This window comes from Lithobates pipiens, unplaced genomic scaffold, assembly GCF_037356315.1.
Source record: "Lithobates pipiens isolate NorthernLeopardFrog02 unplaced genomic scaffold, aLitPip1_a1.2 Scaffold_35, whole genome shotgun sequence".
NCBI lineage: Eukaryota > Metazoa > Chordata > Amphibia > Anura > Ranidae > Lithobates > Lithobates pipiens.
The window spans coordinates 3,641,508-3,660,458 of NW_027507811.1; the positions used below are offsets into that span (position 1 = coordinate 3,641,508).

At 44.1% G+C, this 18,951-nt stretch overlaps 1 protein-coding gene across 1 annotated transcript in view; it reads left to right on the forward strand.

The window, feature by feature from the left end:
• LOC143955452 (uncharacterized) overlaps positions 1-18,951 on the forward strand; it is a 233,242-nt gene that overhangs the window by 106,435 nt on the left and 107,856 nt on the right. The window contains exons 6-7 of the mRNA XM_077465496.1: positions 10,895-12,464; positions 12,774-12,922. Of these exons, the coding sequence (XP_077321622.1) occupies positions 10,895-12,464; positions 12,774-12,922 (1,719 nt within the window). The remainder of the gene's footprint in view (positions 1-10,894; positions 12,465-12,773; positions 12,923-18,951) is intronic.

Here is an 18,951-nt window from a genome sequence, read left to right on the forward strand (position 1 = left end):
ACCCGGGAACCCTTCAAAATGTCCAACAGCTTTGAAATTGCTGGAGGATTTTCCCATCTGAACAAAGTGCTGACAGTGTCCCTGTGGAGGACGATCCCGTCCTCAATCAACGGCTGGAGGATCTATCTACCACCCTCTAGAAATGGAGATGGCCCTTTTATTAGTACGGACCCTCCTCCTTTATTACATTACACCAGGGGGGTCTCAAACTGGGGGGACATCCAGCTGTTACGAGAACTACAAGTCCCATCATGCGGGATCCTTACCTGAGCTCCCAACATCATCTGAGCTCTTGGACACCAAGGCCCTCTCCTCCATGCTGAGTCCCTCTGGTCTTTAAAGAACAAATTGTTTACCTCACCATCGCTCCCAAATTAAAGGAGAACATTTTGACCATTACCGAGGCGGAACACTTTGGGATCAGCCTGCAGCAGCGCTGTCCCTACTTCAGGCTTCTTCAGGGCTTCCAAGACAACTCCGGTGCACTTGATGTTCCCAGTTCTTCCTTCATGGAAGCTGGAAGAACCCGGGAACCCTTCAAAATGTCCAACAGCTTTGAAATTGCTGGAGGAGTTTCCCATCTGAACAAAGTGCTGACAGTGTCCCTGTGGAGGACGATCCCGTCCTCAATCAATGGCTGGAGGATCTATCTACCACCCTCTAGAAATGGAGATGGCCCTTTTATTAGTACGGACCCTCCTCCTTTATTACATTACACCAGGGGGGTCTCAAACGGGGGGGGGACCTCCAGCTGTTACGAGACTACAAGTCCCATCATGCCTCTGCCCCTGGGAGTCATGCTTGGAACTTTCAGCCTTGCAATGGCTCATGGGACTTGTAGTTTCGCAACAGCTGGAGGACCACCGGTGTGCATTTCATGGATCAGGAACATCGGGAACAGGGACGCAGACCCGTTCCACCCACTAGGGGCCCTTACTCCGGGTCCTGTGTGATACGTGATGAGATGTATGATGTGGACCTGGATGAGGTTCCACACGTGCATGCAGGCAAGAAATAGATGTTAATAGACTGCAGGAAAAAATACAGATTTCAATAGGCTGCAGGAGATCTGCAAAAAATAAATAAATAATACAATAATAAAAAATAAAAAAAAATAGTTGCTAATAGGCTGCAGGAGATCTGCAAACAAATAAATAATACAATAAAAACAAATAAAAAAAACAAAAAATAGTTGCTAATAGGCGGCAGGAGATCTGCAAAAATAAATAAATAAATAATACAATACAAAAATTTTAAATAAAATAATTGCTAATAGGCTGCAGGAGATCTGCAAAATATAAATAAAAAATACAATAAAAAATAAATAAAATAGTTGCTAATGGGCTGCAGGAGATCTGCAAAAATAAATAAATAATAATATAATAAAAAAAAATAAGAAATAAAACAGTAGCTAACAGGCTGCAGGAGATCTGCAAAAATAATAATAAATAAATAATACAATAAAAAACTAAATAAAAAAAAATTGTTGCTAATAGGCTGCAGGAGATCTGCAAAAATAATAATAAATAATACAATAAACAATCAATAAAAAAATGTTGCTAATAGGCTGCAGGAGATCTGCAAAAATAAATAAATAATACAATAAAAAATAAGAAATAAAATAGTTGCTAATAGGCTGCAGGAGATCTGCATAAATAAATAAATAAATAATACAATAAAATAAAAAAAAGAAATAAAATAGTTGCTAATAGGCTGCAGGAGATCTGCAAAAATAATAATAAATAATACAAAAAACGTTTTTTAAAAAATAGTTGCTAATAGGCTGCAGGAGATCTGCATAAATAAATAAATAAATAATACAATAAAATAAAAAAAAAAGAAATAAAATAGTTGCTAATAGGCTGCAGGAGATCTGCAAAAATAATAATAAATAATACAAAAAAAGTATTTAAAAAAAATGTTGCTAATAGGCTGCAGGAGATCTGCAAAAATAAATAAATAAATAATACAATAAAATAGTTGCTAATAGGCTGCAGGAGATCTGCAAAAATAAATAAATACAATAAAATTGAAAAAGAAAATAGTTGGTAATAGGCTGTAGGAGATCTTCAAAAATAAATAAAAAATAAATACTACAATAAAAAAATAGTTGCTAATATGCTGCAGGAGACCTTCAAAAATAAATAATCAAATAATACAATAAAAAATAAATAAATAAGAAATAAAATAGTTGCTAATAGGCTGCAGGAGATCTTCAAAAAAAAATGTTGCTAATAGGCTGCAGGAGATCTGCAAAAATAAATAAATAATACAATAAAAAAAATGAATAAGAAATAAAATAGTGGCTAATATGCTGCAGGAGATCTGCAAATATAAATAAAAAATAAATAATACAATAAAAAAATAGTTGATAATAGGCTGCAGGAAATCTGCAAATATAAATAAATAATACAATAACTAAATAATAAATAAAATAGTTGCTAATAGGCTGCAGGATATCTGCAAAAATAATAATAATAATAATAATAATAATAATAATAATAATAATACAATAAAAATTAAAAAAAATATATAGTTGCTAATAGGCTGCAGGAGAACTGCAAAAATAAATAAATAATACAATAAAAAATTGTTGCTAATAGGCTGCAGGAGAAAAAATAAATAAACAACACAATAAAAAAATTAAAATAAATAAGAAATAAAATAGTTGCTAACAGGCTGCAGGAGATCTATTAAAAAAAAAAAAAAAAAAACAGGAGATCTTCTAAACATTTAAAAAACAAATGGTGATAGGCTGCAGGAGGCTCCTCCCCTTAAAAAAAAAAGGAAGTAGATTCTATTAGGCTGTAGGAGATCTGCTTGAAAAATGGAAACGGGTGCTAATAGGCTGCAGGAGATCTGCATCATTCCAGGAACCATGAAATCAGGTCACTGTGGTTGTGATCTTGTTTCAAAGACCTCTGGCCTCCCATTCTTTGATGAAGTCCTTTATTCGGCTCCCTGGTCCATCCATGGGACTTGAATTTGGTTCTCTCGGCACGTTTGACCGTCTGGCATATATTCACTTCTCACTCTCAGTACAGTGTCTAAGCTGGCAGCTTCCTTCCTTCCTTCCTTCCTTCTCGTCCTTCCTTCCTTCTCATTCTATCTTCTCGTTCTTCCTTCTCATTCTTCCTTCTCATTCTTCCTTCTCATTCCTACTTCTCGTTCTTCCTTCTCGTTCTTCCTTCTCATTCTTCCTTCTCATTCCTACTTCTCGTTCTTCCTTCTTGTTCTTCCTTCTTGTTCTTCCTTCCTTCCTTCTTGTTCTTCTTCCTTCTTGTCCTTCCTTCCTTCTTGTTCTTCCTTCATTCTCGTTCTTCCTTCCTTCTTGTTCTTCCTTCATTCTCGTTCTTCCTTCCTTCTTGTTCTTCCTTCATTCTCGTTCTTCCTTCCTTCTCATTCTTCCTTCATTCTCGTTCTTCCTTCCTTCTTGTTCTTCCTTCATTCTCGTTCTTCCTTCCTTCTCGTTCTTCCTTCCTTCTCGTTCTTCCTTCCTTCTTGTTCTTCCTTCATTCTCGTTCTTCCTTCCTTCTTGTTCTTCCTTCATTCTCGTTCTTCCTTCCTTCTTGTTCTTCCTTCATTCTCGTTCTTCCTTCCTTCTTGTTCTTCCTTCATTCTCGTTCTTCCTTCCTTCTCGTTCTTCCTTCTCATTCTTCCTTCCTTCCTTCTCGTTCTTCCTTCCTTCTCGTTCTTCCTTCTCATTCTTCCTTCCTTCTCGTTCTTCCTTCATTCTCGTTCTTCCTTCCTTCTCGTTCTTCCTTCTCGTTCTTCCTTCCTTCCTTCTCGTTCTTCCTTCCTTCTCGTTCTTCCTTCCTTCCTTCCTTCTCGTTCTTCCTTCCTTCTCGTTCTTCCTTCCTTCCTTCCTTCTCGTTCTTCCTTCTCGTTCTTCCTTCTCGTTCTTCCTTCTCGTTCTTCCTTCTCGTTCTTCCTTCTCGTTCTTCATTCTCATCTTTCTATCCTGTCCTTGGTAGAGCTTCACATTGCAGCCTTGTCCTTCCTTTATATAACCGACATAGACAATCGGCAGGCAGACACCCTCAGCCAACAAGGTGGTGTAGAGGCCCAGAACTTCCTCCCTACCTAAGGTACATTAGGCCCTTCACCTCAACCAGGACCTCATTCTTCTACCCATCTGTCTCAATTTCCTCAGAACGAGAGCTCCCTCCATTGCCTGAATGCAGCTTTTGCTGTGATAAAATACACCAATCAGCCACAACTTTATAACCATTGAGGCATGGACTCCACTAGACCACGGAAGGTACGCTGTCGTATCTGGCACCAAGCTGTCCCTAGCAGATCCTTTGGGTCCTGTAAGTTGGGAGGTGGTGCCTCTATGGATCGGGCTTGTTTTTCCAGCACATTCCACAGATGCTTGATTGGATTGAGATCTGTTGAATTGGGAGGCCAAGCCAACACCTCAAACTTGTTGTGTTCTTCTAATCATTCCTGATTTCTCCACCTTCTTCCATTGCTCCATGCTCCAGCTCTGATACTCACATGCACATTGTAGATGAGTAACTCTCAGCCACTGCTTCCATTAGAAAGTCTGTCTCTCTTGTTTGATTCTTGATGGTCCCCGTTACGATGAACCGGCTTCTCGTTCCACCATTTCTCCATAGCTCAAACAAGCCGCCATTCAAGCTTATGATCTTAAAAACCAGGTGCCACCCCTTCTGTCAAGGCACATTAGGACTAGATCGTGGGCTCTTTGGCATCAGGCTACTGGGTCTCACAATTTAAAGGTTGCCGCCTGGTCTTATGTTCACATGTTGCCCAAGTCATACCAGGTGGATGTTCAGTCCTCATCTAAAGCCAGTTTTGGGTCAAAGGTTCTTCAGTCGGCTCTTTGAGCTTTAGGTTACCACCTGGTCTTCTGTTCACATGTTCTCCATGTCCTATCAGGTGGATGTAGAGTCCTCATCTAAAGCCAGATTTGGGCCAAAGGTCCTTCGGGTGGCTCTTTGAGCTGTACTTTGCTGCCTGGTCCTCGTTTTACATGTTCCCCAAGACCTACCAGGTGGCTGTTGAGTTCTCATCTAAAGCCAGCTTTGAGTTGAAGGTCCTTCAGGAGGCTCTTTGAGCTGCAGGTTGCCACCTGGTCTCCTATTTACTCGTTCTCCAAGTCCTACCAGATGAATGTTGAGTCCTCAACTAAAGCCAGCTTTGGGCCAAAGGTCCTCCTGCAAGCTCTTTGAGCTGCAGGTTGCCACTTGGTCTTCTGTTTATATATTCTCCAAGTCCTATCAGGTGAATGTTGAGTCCTCATCTAAAGCCAGCTTTGGGCCAAAGATCCTTCAGGCGGCTCTTTGAGCTGTAGATTGCCACCTGATCTTCTGTTCACATGTTTATTAAGTTTTACCTGGAAGTCGTTAAGACCTCAGCTGATGCTGACTTCAGTTCGAAGGTCCTTCAGGTGGTGCTGTAGGCCCCCTTGAGTCCCCCTTGTTAACCTATGGGCTTGTTCCTTGTGGTCCTGTTAGTCTTACCAGGCAGATGTTCAGTCCTCATCTAAAGCCAATTTTGGGCCAAAGGTTCTTCAGTCGGCTCTTTGAGCTTCAGGTTACCACCTGGTCTTCTGTTCACATGTTCTCCATGTCCTATCAGGTGGATGTAGAGTCCTCATCTAAAGCCAGCTTTGGGCCAAAGATCCTTCAGGCGGCTCTTTGAGCTGTAGGTTGCCACCTGATCTTCTGTTCACATGTTTATTAAGTTTTACCTGGAAGTCGTTAAGACCTCAGCTGATGCTGACTTCAGTTCTAAGGTTCTTCAGGTGGTGATGTAGGCCCCATTGAGTCCCCCTTGATAACCTATGGGCTTGTTCCTTGTGGTCCTGTTAGTCTTACCAGACGGATGTTCAGTCCTCATCTAAAGCCAGTTTTGGGTCAAAGGTTCTTCAGTCGGCTCTTTGAGCTTCAGGTTACCACCTGGTCTTCTGTTCACATGTTCTCCATGTCCTATCAGGTGTATGTAGAGTCCTCATCTAAAGCCAGATTTGGGCCAAAGGTCCTTCAGGTGTCTCTTTGAGCTGTACTTTGCTGCCTGGTCCTCGTTTTAGATGTTCTCCAAGTCCTACCAGGTGGCTGTTGAGTCCTCATCTAAAGCCAGCTTTGAGTTGAAGGTCCTTCAGGAGGCTCTTTGAGCTGCAGGTTGCCACCTGGTCTTCTATTTACTCGTTCTCCAAGTCCTACCAGATGAATGTTGAGTACTAAACTAAAGCCAGCTTTGGGCCGAGGGTCCTTCTGGAGGCTTTTTGAGCTGCAGGTTGCCACCTGGTCTCCTATTTACTCGTTCTCCAAGTCCTACCAGATGAATGTTGAGTCCTCAACTAAAGCCAGCTTTGGGCCTAGGGTCCTTCTGGAGGCTCTTTGAGCTGCAGGTTGCCACTCGGTCTTCTGTTCATATATTCTCCAAGTCCTATCAGGTGACCTCATCCAAAGCCAGCTTTGGGCCAAAGATCCCTCAGGAAGCTCTTTGAGCTGTAGGTTGCCACCTGGTCTTTTGTTCACATGTTCGTTAAAGGGGTTGTAAAGGTTCATTTTTTATTTTCTACATAGGTTCCTTTAAGCTAGTGCATTGTTGGTTCACTTACCTTTTCCTTCGATTTCCCTTCTAAATGTTTTTTTTCTTTGTCTGAATAGCTCACTTCCTGTTTCTCCTCAGCAAACTTCTCACCATCATCCGAGTGGTGGTTAGTCAGCCAGAACAGCTTACTGAACAGCTTACTGAGGAGGAACAGGAAGTGAGAAATTCAGACAAAGAAAACAAAGAAAAAAAACATTTAGAAGGGAAATCAAAGCAAAAGATAAGTGAACCAACAATGCACTAGCTTAAAGGAACCTATTTGGAAAATAAAAAACGAACCTTTACAACCCCTTTAAGTCTTACCTGAAAGTCGTTAAGACCTCAGCTGATGCTGACTTCAGTTCTAAGGTCCTTCAGGTGGTGATGTAGGCCCCCTTGAGTCCCCCTTGATAACCTATGGGCTTGTTCCTTGTGGTCCTGTTAGTCTTACCAGATGGATGTTTAGTCCTCATCTAAAGCCAATTTTGGGCCAAAGGTTCTTCAGTCGGCTCTTTGAGCTTCAGGTTACCACCTGGTCTTCTATTCACATGTTCATTAAGTCTTACCTGAAAGACGTTAAGACCTCAGCTGATGCTGACTTCAGTTCTAAGGTCCTTCAGGTTGTTCTGTAGGCCCCCTTGAGTCCTCCTTGTTAACCTATGCGCTTGTTCCTTGTGGTCCTGTTAGCCTTTGATTTGCTGTTGCCCACTCCACAGTTTGACTGTTTTTGGACATCCCAACAGGCTAAGGTTTCCTGTATCCCTCATTAGACGAGAAAGAAACCTCAACATAAAATCAAATTTCTTGAAGTCCATTGAAAGACAAAGGTTTCTCAACCAGGTTTCCATGGAGTTCCTCCAAAGGTTGCTATGAGTTCCTTGAGCCACTGTTCCCACTGACACCATTGTTCTTTTTAGCTATCTGTAAGGGGGGTAATTCTTCCCAATGACCACAAGTGGAAGGACCATTCTTCCCAATGACCACAAGTGTGAGGACCATTCTTCTCAATGACCACAAGTGTGAGGACCATTCTTCCCAATGACCACAAGTGTGAGGACCTCTCTTCCCAATGACCACAAGTGTGAGGACCATTCTTCCCAATGACCACAAGTGGAAGGACCATTCTTCCCAATGACCACAAGTGTGAGGACCATTCTTCCCAATGACCACAAGTGGAAGGACCATTCTTCCCAATGACCACAAGTGGAAGGACCATTCTTCCCAATGACCACAAGTGTGAGGACCATTCTTCCCAATGACCACAAGTGTGAGGACCATTCTTCCCAATGACCACAAGTGTGAGGACCATTCTTCCCAATGACCACAAGTGGAAGGACCATTCTTCCCAATGACCACAAGTGTAAGGACCATTCTTCCCACTGACCACAAGTGTAAAGACCAATCTTCCCAATGACCACAAGTGTAAGGACCGTTCTTCCAATGACCACAAGTGTGAGGACCATTCTTCCCAATGACCACAAGTGTGAGGACCATTCTTCCCAATGACCACAAGTGGAAGGACCATTCTTCCCAATGACCACAAGTGTGAGGACCATTCTTCCCAATGACCACAAGTGTGAGGACCATTCTTCCCAATGACCACAAGTGTGAGGACCATTCTTCCCAATGACCACAAGTGGAAGGACCATTCTTCCCAATGACCACAAGTGTAAGGACCATTCTTCCCAATGACCACAAGTGTAAGGACCAATCTTCCCAATGACCACAAGTGGAAGGACCATTCTTCCCAATGACCACAAGTGTGAGGACCATTCTTCCCAATGACCACAAGTGTGAGGACCATTCTTCCCAATGACCACAAGTGTGAGGACCATTCTTCCCAATGACCACAAGTGGAAGGACCATTCTTCCCAATGACCACAAGTGTGAGGACCATTCTTCCCAATGACCACAAGTGTGAGGACCATTCTTCCCAATGACCACAAGTGTGAGGACCATTCTTCCCAATGACCACAAGTGTGAGGACCATTCTTCCCAATGACCACAAGTGTGAGGACCATTCTTCCCACTGACCACAAGTGTAAGGACCATTCTTCCCAATGACCACAAGTGTGAGGACCATTCTTCCCAATGACCACAAGTGTGAGGACCATTCTTCCCAATGACCACAAGTGTGAGGACCATTCTTCCCAATGACCACAAGTGTGAGGACCATTCTTCCCACTGACCACAAGTGTAAGGACCATTCTTCCCAATGACCACAAGTGTGAGGACCATTCTTCCCACTGACCACAAGTGTAAGGACCATTCTTCCCAATGACCACAAGTGTAAGGACCATTCTTCCCACTGACCACAAGTGTAAGGACCATTCTTCCCAATGACCACAAGTGTGAGGACCATTCTTCCCAATGACCACAAGTGTGAGAACCATTCTTCCCACTGACCACAAGTGTGAGGACCATTCTTCCCAATGACCACAAGTGTAAGGACCATTCTTCCCAATGACCACAAGTGTAAGGACCATTCTTCCCAATGACCACAAGTGTAAGGATCATTCTTCCCAATGACCACAAGTGTAAGGACCATTCTTCCCAATGACCACAAGTGTGAGGACCATTCTTCCCAATGACCACAAGTGTGAGGACCATTCTTCCCAATGACCACAAGTGTGAGGACCATTCTTCCCAATGACCACAAGTGTAAGGACCATTCTTCCCAATGACCACAAGTGTGAGGACCATTCTTCCCACTGACCACAAGTGTAAGGACCATTCTTCCCAATGACCACAAGTGTGAGGACCATTCTTCCCACTGACCACAAGTGTAAGGACCATTCTTCCCAATGACCACAAGTGTAAGGACCATTCTTCCCACTGACCACAAGTGTAAGGACCATTCTTCCCAATGACCACAAGTGTGAGGACCATTCTTCCTAATGACCACAAGTGTGAGAACCATTCTTCCCAATGACCACAAGTGTAAGGACCATTCTTCCCAATGACCACAAGTGTGAGGACCATTCTTCCCAATGACCACAAGTGTGAGGACCATTCTTCCCACTGACCACAAGTGTGAGGACCATTCTTCCCAATGACCACAAGTGTAAGGACCATTCTTCCCAATGACCACAAGTGGAAGGAGCATTCTTCCCACTGACCACAAGTGTAAGGACCATTCTTCCCAATGACCACAAGTGTGAGGACCATTCTTCCCACTGACCACAAGTGTAAGGACCATTCTTCCCAATGACCACAAGTGTGAGGACCATTCTTCCCAATGACCACAAGTGTGAGGACCATTCTTCCCAATGACCACAAGTGTGAGGACCATTCTTCCCAATGACCACAAGTGTGAGGACCATTCTTCCCACTGACCACAAGTGTAAGGACCATTCTTCCCAATGACCACAAGTGTGAGGACCATTCTTCCCACTGACCACAAGTGTAAGGACCATTCTTCCCAATGACCACAAGTGTGAGGACCATTCTTCCCACTGACCACAAGTGTAAGGACCATTCTTCCCAATGGCCACAAGTGTGAGGAGCGTTCTTCCCAATGACCACAAGTGTAAGGACCATTGTTCCCACTGACCACAAGTGTGAGGACCATTCTTCCCAATGACCACAAGTGTGAGGACCATTCTTCCCAATGACCACAAGTGGAAGGACCATTCTTCCCACTGACCACAAGTGTAAGGACCATTCTTCCCAATGGCCACAAGTGTAAGGACCATTGTTCCCACTGACCACAAGTGTGAGGACCATTCTTCCCAATGACCACAAGTGTGAGGACCATTCTTCCCAATGACCACAAGTGGAAGGACCATTCTTCCCACTGACCACAAGTGGAAGGACCATTCTTCCCAATGACCACAAGTGGAAGGACCATTCTTCCCACTGACCACAAGTGTGAGGACCATTCTTCCCAATGACCACAAGTGTGAGGACCATTCTTCCCACTGACCACAAGTGTGAGGACCATTCTTCCCAATGACCACAAGTGTGAGGACCATTCTTCCCAATGACCACAAGTGGAAGGACCATTCTTCCCACTGACCACAAGTGGAAGGACCATTCTTCCCACTGGCCACCACATCAATGTATCATGAGTTGTAGATATCAAATTTTTGGGGGGGTTCCTTGAGATCGGGAAGTTGTTCTAAAGGGTTCCTTTGTGTTGAAAAGGTTGAGAAAAGCTGCTCTTAGTACGGCTTTCCTACTGAGGCATGCTGGGAGTATGACGGGTTATCCTGGTCAGTATTCCCATAGATGGTAGTAAACCCTAAATTCTAAGACTTCCTGTGTCCCCAATGGACCCCAAAAAATAAATTTTATGGTAAGAACAAAATAACTACTGTTTGTTTTTTAGCACATGGAAGACACATCAAGAAAACCTCAGAGGATTGTCTCACTTTGTCTCCAGACTGTAAAGTAGAAGATGAGGACATCACACAGTATAGTCCAGGAGAAGGCTTCTTTACCAGAAATGCCCAACCGCTGCCCCACAGTGTAGATGGACCATCGTATTCCTCTCACTCAGAGGAACCTCAGACTGTGCGGGACGGTGCCGTGCTTCCAACAGAAAAGAGGTATTCCTGCCCTGAGTGTGGGAAAAGTTTTCATTTTAAATCCGGCCTTCGCGTTCATCTAAGGTGCCACTCGGGCGAGCGGCCGTACTCCTGTACCCAGTGTGGGAAACGTTTTCGTTTTAACTCCAGTCTTCACGTCCATATGAGATCCCACTCGAGCGAGCAGTCCTATCCCTGCACTGAGTGCGGGAAACAGTTTCGTTTTAAGTCCAGCCTTCGGGTTCACTTGAGGTGTCACTCGGGTCAGCTCCCCTATTCCTGTTCGGAGTGCGGGCAGTTTTTCCCGACGAAACCGCAGCTTGTCATACATCAGAGGTCTCACACGGGCGAGAAGCCCTTCTCCTGCCCCGAGTGCGGGAAAGGTTTTGTCACCAAATCCAATTTAGAGAGGCACCAGGTTTCTCACACGGGGGAGAGGCCGTTCGCCTGCCCCGAGTGCGAGAAATGTTACGCGCGGAAATCGCAGCTCGTCATGCATCTGAGGTGTCACTCGGGGGAGAAGCCCTATTCCTGTACGGAGTGCGGGGAAAGTTTTTTGTGGCAATCCCAACTTTTCAGACATCAGGTATTCCATACGGGCAAGATGCCGTTTTCCTGCCCTGACTGCGGGCAGAGCTATCCAATGAAATCAGAGCTTGTCAGACATCAAATATGCCACACGGGGCAAAAGCCCTATTCCTGTCCTCAGTGCGGGAAGTGTTTTTCACGGAAGTCCTATCTCTCAGTACATCAAAGGTCCCACACGGGCGAGAAGCCGTATTCCTGCGCCGAGTGTGGCAAATGTTACTCCCGGAAGTCAGAACTCAACACGCATCAGAGGACTCACACGGGCGAGAGGCCGTATTCCTGTTCTGAGTGCGGGAAGTGTTTCGCGCGGAAGTCCAGCCTTTCTGTCCATCAAAAAGACCACAGGGGGGAGAAGCCGCACGCCTGCCCTTTGTGCGGGAAATGCTTTCCTTGGAAATCAGAACTCGTTGCCCATCAAAGATCGCATACGGGGGAGAAGCCGTACGCCTGCCCCGAGTGCGGGAAACGCTTTCAACGTAAACCAGACCTCACCGCACATCAGAGGACTCACACCGGGGAGAAGCCGTTTTCCTGTCCCGACTGCGGGAAATCGTATTCGCAGAGGTCGTATCTTTCAATACATAAGAGAAGCCACACGGGGGAGAAGCCTTACTCCTGCTCCGAGTGCGGGAAATGTTTCGCCGACAAGTCCAATCTTACAGTGCATCAGATAGGCCACACCGGCGAGAAGCCGCATTCCTGCCCTGAGTGTGGGAAATCTTTCGTAAGGAAATCGGATCTTGCTAAACATCACAGCACACATGGGGGGGGAGCCGCATTACAGTCCTGAGTTACGGGAAGGGTTATTCAAAAGTCATGCTGGTTGGGTCCCTCCAGCAAGTGTAGTCTGATTTCTCCTGTAGAAAAGGAAGGAGAAGGGAAAGGTTATCCTTCGTAGAGATACACACCTCCATCTTTTTTTGATGGACCGAGTCCCAATATTTTATCCCCTTATCTACTCTTATTAACCCCGATGACCAACCCTTCAACCCATTTTATCTAACCCCCAAGAGATGTTTTCCTTAGCACAGTAGACCCTTCAGGTTGGAACGATAGACGTTGTATATAGATGATCTCACCGTTAATTCTCAGAATTGTGACCATGAAAACGAAAACCTATTTTTCGACACAACAAGCTTTCGGCTCCATGAACTTCCACAGCCGTTGCAGGAGATACTTCAGGAGATATAAACTTCCAATCATTTCAGGCTTCGGGAAAAAGTCACCACTGCCGAATGAAGGTGTGGAAGTGTCCTACTAAGCAACACTTCTTGATGTTCCCCCCCGATCATGGTAAAGGGGGCTGTTATTGGTGCAGTGTGGGGCTCTGTCAGTTTGGAGCCATTACTCATTGGCATCTTCCTTATAGCCGAGTGTACAAAAATATCGAAATATACAACCAATTTTAGCTTTGTCACAATAAATAAATGAATTTTGATTCTCCTTTTCGGACTACAGAATTTTATTGCTCACAAGTCTTTCTCTGAGTCTGTGTTGGGTTGCCTCTATGGTGACCATGTTTTGGTGGAAATGTGTAGATCTTACAGATTGATTGGGACAATCATATATCCCAAGAATAGGTTTCTCGACACAGGTAAAGTCATGATGAGCAGAACATGGACCCCAAGCCTTCCTCCATGGGTTTCTGTTGGGTTGCCTCTATGGTGACCATGTTTTGGTGGAAATGTGTAGATCTTACAGATTGATTGGGACAATCATATATCCCAAGAATAGGTTTCTTGACACAGGTAAAGTAATGATGAGCAGAACATGGACTCCAAGCCTTCCTCCATGGGTTTCTGTTGGGTTGCCTCTATGGTGACCATGTTTTGGTGGAAATGTGTAGATCTTACAGATTGATTGGGACAATCATATATCCCAAGAATAGGTTTCTTGACACAGGTAAAGTAATGATGAGCAGAACATGGACTCCAAGCCTTCCTCCATGGGTTTCTGTTGGGTTGCCTCTATGGTGACCATGTTTTGGTGGAAATGTGTAGATCTTACAGATTGATTGGGACAATCATATATCCCAAGAATAGGTTTCTCGACACAGGTAAAGCCATGATGAACAGAACGTGGATCCCAAGCCTTCCTCCATGGGTTTCTGTTGGGTTGCCTCTATGGTGACCATGTTTTGGTGGAAATGTGTAGATCTTACAGATTGATTGGGACAATCATATATCCCACGAATAGGTTTCTCGACACAGGTAAAGTCATGATGAGCAGAACATGGACCCCAAGCCTTCCTCCATGGGTTTCTGTTGGGTTGCCTCTATGGTGACCATGTTTTGGTGGAAATGTGTAGATCTTACAGATTGATTGGGACAATCATATATCCCAAGAATAGGTTTCTCGACACAGGTAAAGCCATGATGAACAGAACGTGGATCCCAAGCCTTCCTCCATGGGTTTCTGTTGGGTTGCCTCTATGGTGACCATGTTTTGGTGGAAATGTGTAGATCTTACAGATTGATTGGGACAATCATATATCCCAAGAATAGGTTTCTCGACACAGTTAAAGTCATGATGAGCAGAACATGGACTCCAAGCCTTCCTCCATGGGTTTCTGTTGGGTTGTCTCTGTGCTGACCATGTTTTGGTGGAAATGTGTAGATGTCGCCTTAGCCCTTGTACACACGGTCGGACATTTCGACAACCAAATCCGTCGGATTTTGTCCATCGGATCTTGTCCGAAACTGTTGCATACACACGGTCGGACAAAGTTGTTGAAAAATCCGATCTTTCAGAACGTGATGACGTAATTTCGTTACGATAGAACTATGTTCAGGCTAGTAGCCAATAGCTTTGATGTAGGAATTTGATCTGAGCATGCATGGCACCTTGTCCATCAGAGTAGGCTACACATGATCGGAGTATGTCCGATCGGACCAGTTGGTCGGAAAATATTTCCAACATGTTGGAAAATTTGGTCTGACGGATATTCCGATGGAATCAGTCCGATGCATACCACACACAGTCGGATTATCCGACAACACGGACCGATAGGACACATTCCGACGGATTCTCCGACCGTGTGTACAAGGGCTAACAGATTGATTGGGACAATCATAAATCCCAAGAATAGGTTTCTCGACACAGGTAAAGTCATGATGAGCATAACGTGGACTCCGAGCCTTCCTCCATGGGTTTCTGTTGGGTTGTCTCTGTGCTGACCATGTTTTGTTGGAAATGTGTAGCTGTAACCTTACAGATTGTTTGGGACAATCATGGATCCCGTGAAGAGAGGTTCTTCCACACAGGTGAGGTCATGATGAGCAGAACGTGGACTCTAAGCCTTTCTGCATTGTTTTCTGTAGGGTTGACTCTATGCTGACTATGTTTTGGTGAAAATGTGTAGATGTCACCTTACAGATTGATTGGGACAATCATATATCCCAAGAATAGGTTTCTTGACACAGGTGAGGTCACGATGAACAGAATGTGGACTCCAAGCCTTCCTCCATGGGTTTCTGTTGGGTTGTCTCTGTGCTGACCATGTTTTGGTGGAAATGTGAAAATGTCACCTTACAGATTGATTGGGACAATCATATATCCCAAGAATAGGTTTCTCGACACAGGTAAAGTAATGATGAGCAGAACATGGACTCCAAGCCTTCCTCCATGGGTTTCTGTTGGGTTGCCTCTATGGTGACCATGTTTTGGTGGAAATGTGTAGATCTTACAGATTGATTGGGACAATCATATATCCCAAGAATAGGTTTCTCGACACAGGTAAAGTAATGATGAGCAGAACATGGACTCCAAGCCTTCCTCCATGGGTTTCTGTTGGGTTGCCTCTATGGTGACCATGTTTTGGTGGAAATGTGTAGATCTTACAGATTGATTGGGACAATCATATATCCCAAGAATAGGTTTCTCGACACAGGTAAAGTAATGATGAACAGAACATGGACTCCAAGCCTTCCTCCATGGGTTTCTGTTGGGTTGTCTCTGTACTGATCATGTTTTGGTGCAAATGTGTAGCTGTAACCTTACAGATTGTTTGGGACAATCATGGATCCAGAGAAGAGATGTTCTTCCACACAGGTGAGGTCATGATGAGCAGAACGTGGACTATAAGCCTTTCTGCATTGTTTTCTGTAGGGTTGCCTCTATGCTGACTATGTTTTGGTGGAAATGTGTAGATGTCCCCTTACAGATTGATTGGGACAATCATATATCCCAAGAATAGGTTTCTCGACACAGGTAAAGTAATGATGAGCAGAAGATGGACTCCAAGCCTTCCTCCATGGGTTTCTGTTGGGTTGTCTCTGTGCTGACCATGTTTTGGTGCAAATGTGTAGATGTCCCCTTACAGATTGATTGGGACAATCATATATCCCAAGAATAGGTTTCTCGACACAGGTAAAATAATGATGAGCAGAATGTGGACTCCAAGCCTTCCTCCATGGGTTTCTGTTGGGTTGCCTCTATGGTGACTATGTTTTGGTGGAAATGTGTAGATCTTACAGATTGATTGGGACAATCATATATCCCAAGAATAGGTTTCTCGACACAGGTAAAGTCATGATGAGCAGAACATGGACTCCAAGCCTTCCTCCATGGGTTTCTGTTGGGTTGCCTCTATGGTGACCATGTTTTCGTGGAAATTTGTAGATCTTACAGATTGATTGGGACAATCATATATCCCAAGAATAGGTTTCTCGACACAGGTAAAGTAATGATGAGCAGAACATGGACTCCAAGCCTTCCTCCATGGGTTTCTGTTGGGTTGCCTCTATGGTGACCATGTTTTGGTGGAAATGTGTAGATCTTACAGATTGATTGGGACAATCATATATCCCAAGAATTGGTTTCTCGACACAGGTAAAGTAATGATGAGCAGAACATGGACTCCAAGCCTTCCTCCATGGGTTTCTGTTGGGTTGCCTCTATGGTGACCATGTTTTGGTGGAAAGGTGTAGATCTTACAGATTGATTGGGACAATCATATATCCCAAGAATAGGTTTCTCGACACAGGTAAAGTCATGATGAGCAGAACATGGACTCCAAGCCTTCCTCCATGGGTTTCTGTTGGGTTGCCTCTATGGTGACCATGTTTTGGTGGAAAGGTGTAGATCTTACAGATTGATTGGGACAATCATATATCCCAAGAATAGGTTTCTCGACACAGGTAAAGTCATGATGAGCAGAACATGGACTCCAAGCCTTCCTCCATGGGTTTCTGTTGGGTTGCCTCTATGGTGACCATGTTTTGGTGGAAATGTGTAGATCTTACAGATTGATTGGGACAATCATATATCCCAAGAATAGGTTTCTCGACACAGGTAAAGTCATGATGAGCAGAACATGGACTCCAAGCCTTCCTCCATGGGTTTCTGTTGGGTTGCCTCTATGGTGACCATGTTTTGGTGGAAATGTGAAGATGTCACCTTACAGATTGATTGGGACAATCATATATCCCAAGAATAGGTTTCTCGAAACAGGTAAAGTCATGATGAGTAGAACATGGACTCCAAGCCCTCCTCCATGGGTTTCTGTTGGGTTGCCTCTATGGTGACTATGTTTTGGTGGAAATGTGTAGACCTTACAGATTGATTGGGACAATCATATATCCCAAGAATAGGTTTCTCAAAACAGGTAAAGTCATGATGAGCAGAACATGGACTCCAAGCCTTCCTCCATGGGTTTCTGTTGGGTTGCCTCTATGGTGACCATGTTTTGGTGGAAATGTGTAGATCTTACAGATTGATTGGGACAATCATATATCCCAAGAATTGGTTTCTCGACACAGGTAAAGTAATGATGAGCAGAACATGGACTCCAAGCCTTCCTCCATGGGTTTCTGTTGGGTTGCCTCTATGGTGACCATGTTTTGGTGGAAATGTGTAGATCTTACAGATTGATTGGGACAATCATATATCCCAAGAATAGGTTTCTCGACACAGGTAAAGTAATGATGAACAGAACGTGGACTCCAAGCCTTCCTCCATGGGTTTCTGTTGGGTTGCCTCTATGGTGACCATGTTTTGGTGGAAATGTGTAGATCTTACAGATTGATTGGGACAATCATATATCCCAAGAATTGGTTTCTCGACACAGGTAAAGTAATGATGAGCAGAACATGGACTCCAAGCCTTCCTCCATGGGTTTCTGTTGGGTTGCCTCTATGGTGACCATGTTTTGGTGGAAATGTGTAGATCTTACAGATTGATTGGGACAATCATATATCCCAAGAATAGGTTTCTCGACACAGGTAAAGTAATGATGAGCAGAACATGGACTCCAAGCCTTCCTCCATGGGTTTCTGTTGGGTTGCCTCTATGGTGACCATGTTTTGGTGGAAATGTGTAGATCTTACTGATTGATTGGGACAATCATATATCCCAAGAATTGGTTTCTCGACACAGGTAAAGTCATGATGAGCAGAACATGGACTCCAAGCCTTCCTCCATGGGTTTCTGTTGGGTTGCCTCTATGGTGACCATGTTTTGGTGGAAAGGTGTAGATCTTACAGATTGATTGGGACAATCATATATCCCAAGAATAGGTTTCTCGACACAGGTAAAGTCATGATGAGCAGAACATGGACTCCAAGCCTTCCTCCATGGGTTTCTGTAAGGTTGCCTCTATGGTGACCATGTTTTGGTGGAAATGTGTAGATCTTACAGATTGATTGGGACAATCATATATCCCAAGAATTGGTTTCTCGACACAGGTAAAGCCATGATGAGCAGAACATGGACTCCAAGCCTTCCTCCATGGGTTTCTGTTGGGTTGCCTCTATGGTGACCATGTTTTGGTGGAAATGTGTAGATCTTACAGATTGATTGGGACAATCATATATCCCAAGAATAGGTTTCTCGGCACAGGTAAAGTAATGATGAGCAGAACATGGACTCCAAGCCTTCCTCCATGGGTTTCTGTTGGGTTGCCTCTATGGTGACCATGTTTTGGTGGAAATGTGTAGATCTTACAGATTGATTGGGACAATCATATATCCCAAGAATTGGTTTCTCGACACAGGTAAAGCCATGATGAGCAGAACATGGACTCCAAGCCTTCCTCCATGGGTTTCTGTTGGGTTGCCTCTATGGTGATCATGTTTTGGTGGAAATGTGTAGATCTTACAGATTGATTGGGACAATCATATATCCCAAGAATTGGTTTCTCGACACAGGTAAAGCCATGATGAGCAGAACATGGACTCCAAGCCTTCCTCCATGGGTTTCTGTTGGGTTGCCTCTATGGTGACCATGTTTTGGTGGAAATGTGTAGATCTTACAGATTGATTGGGACAATCAT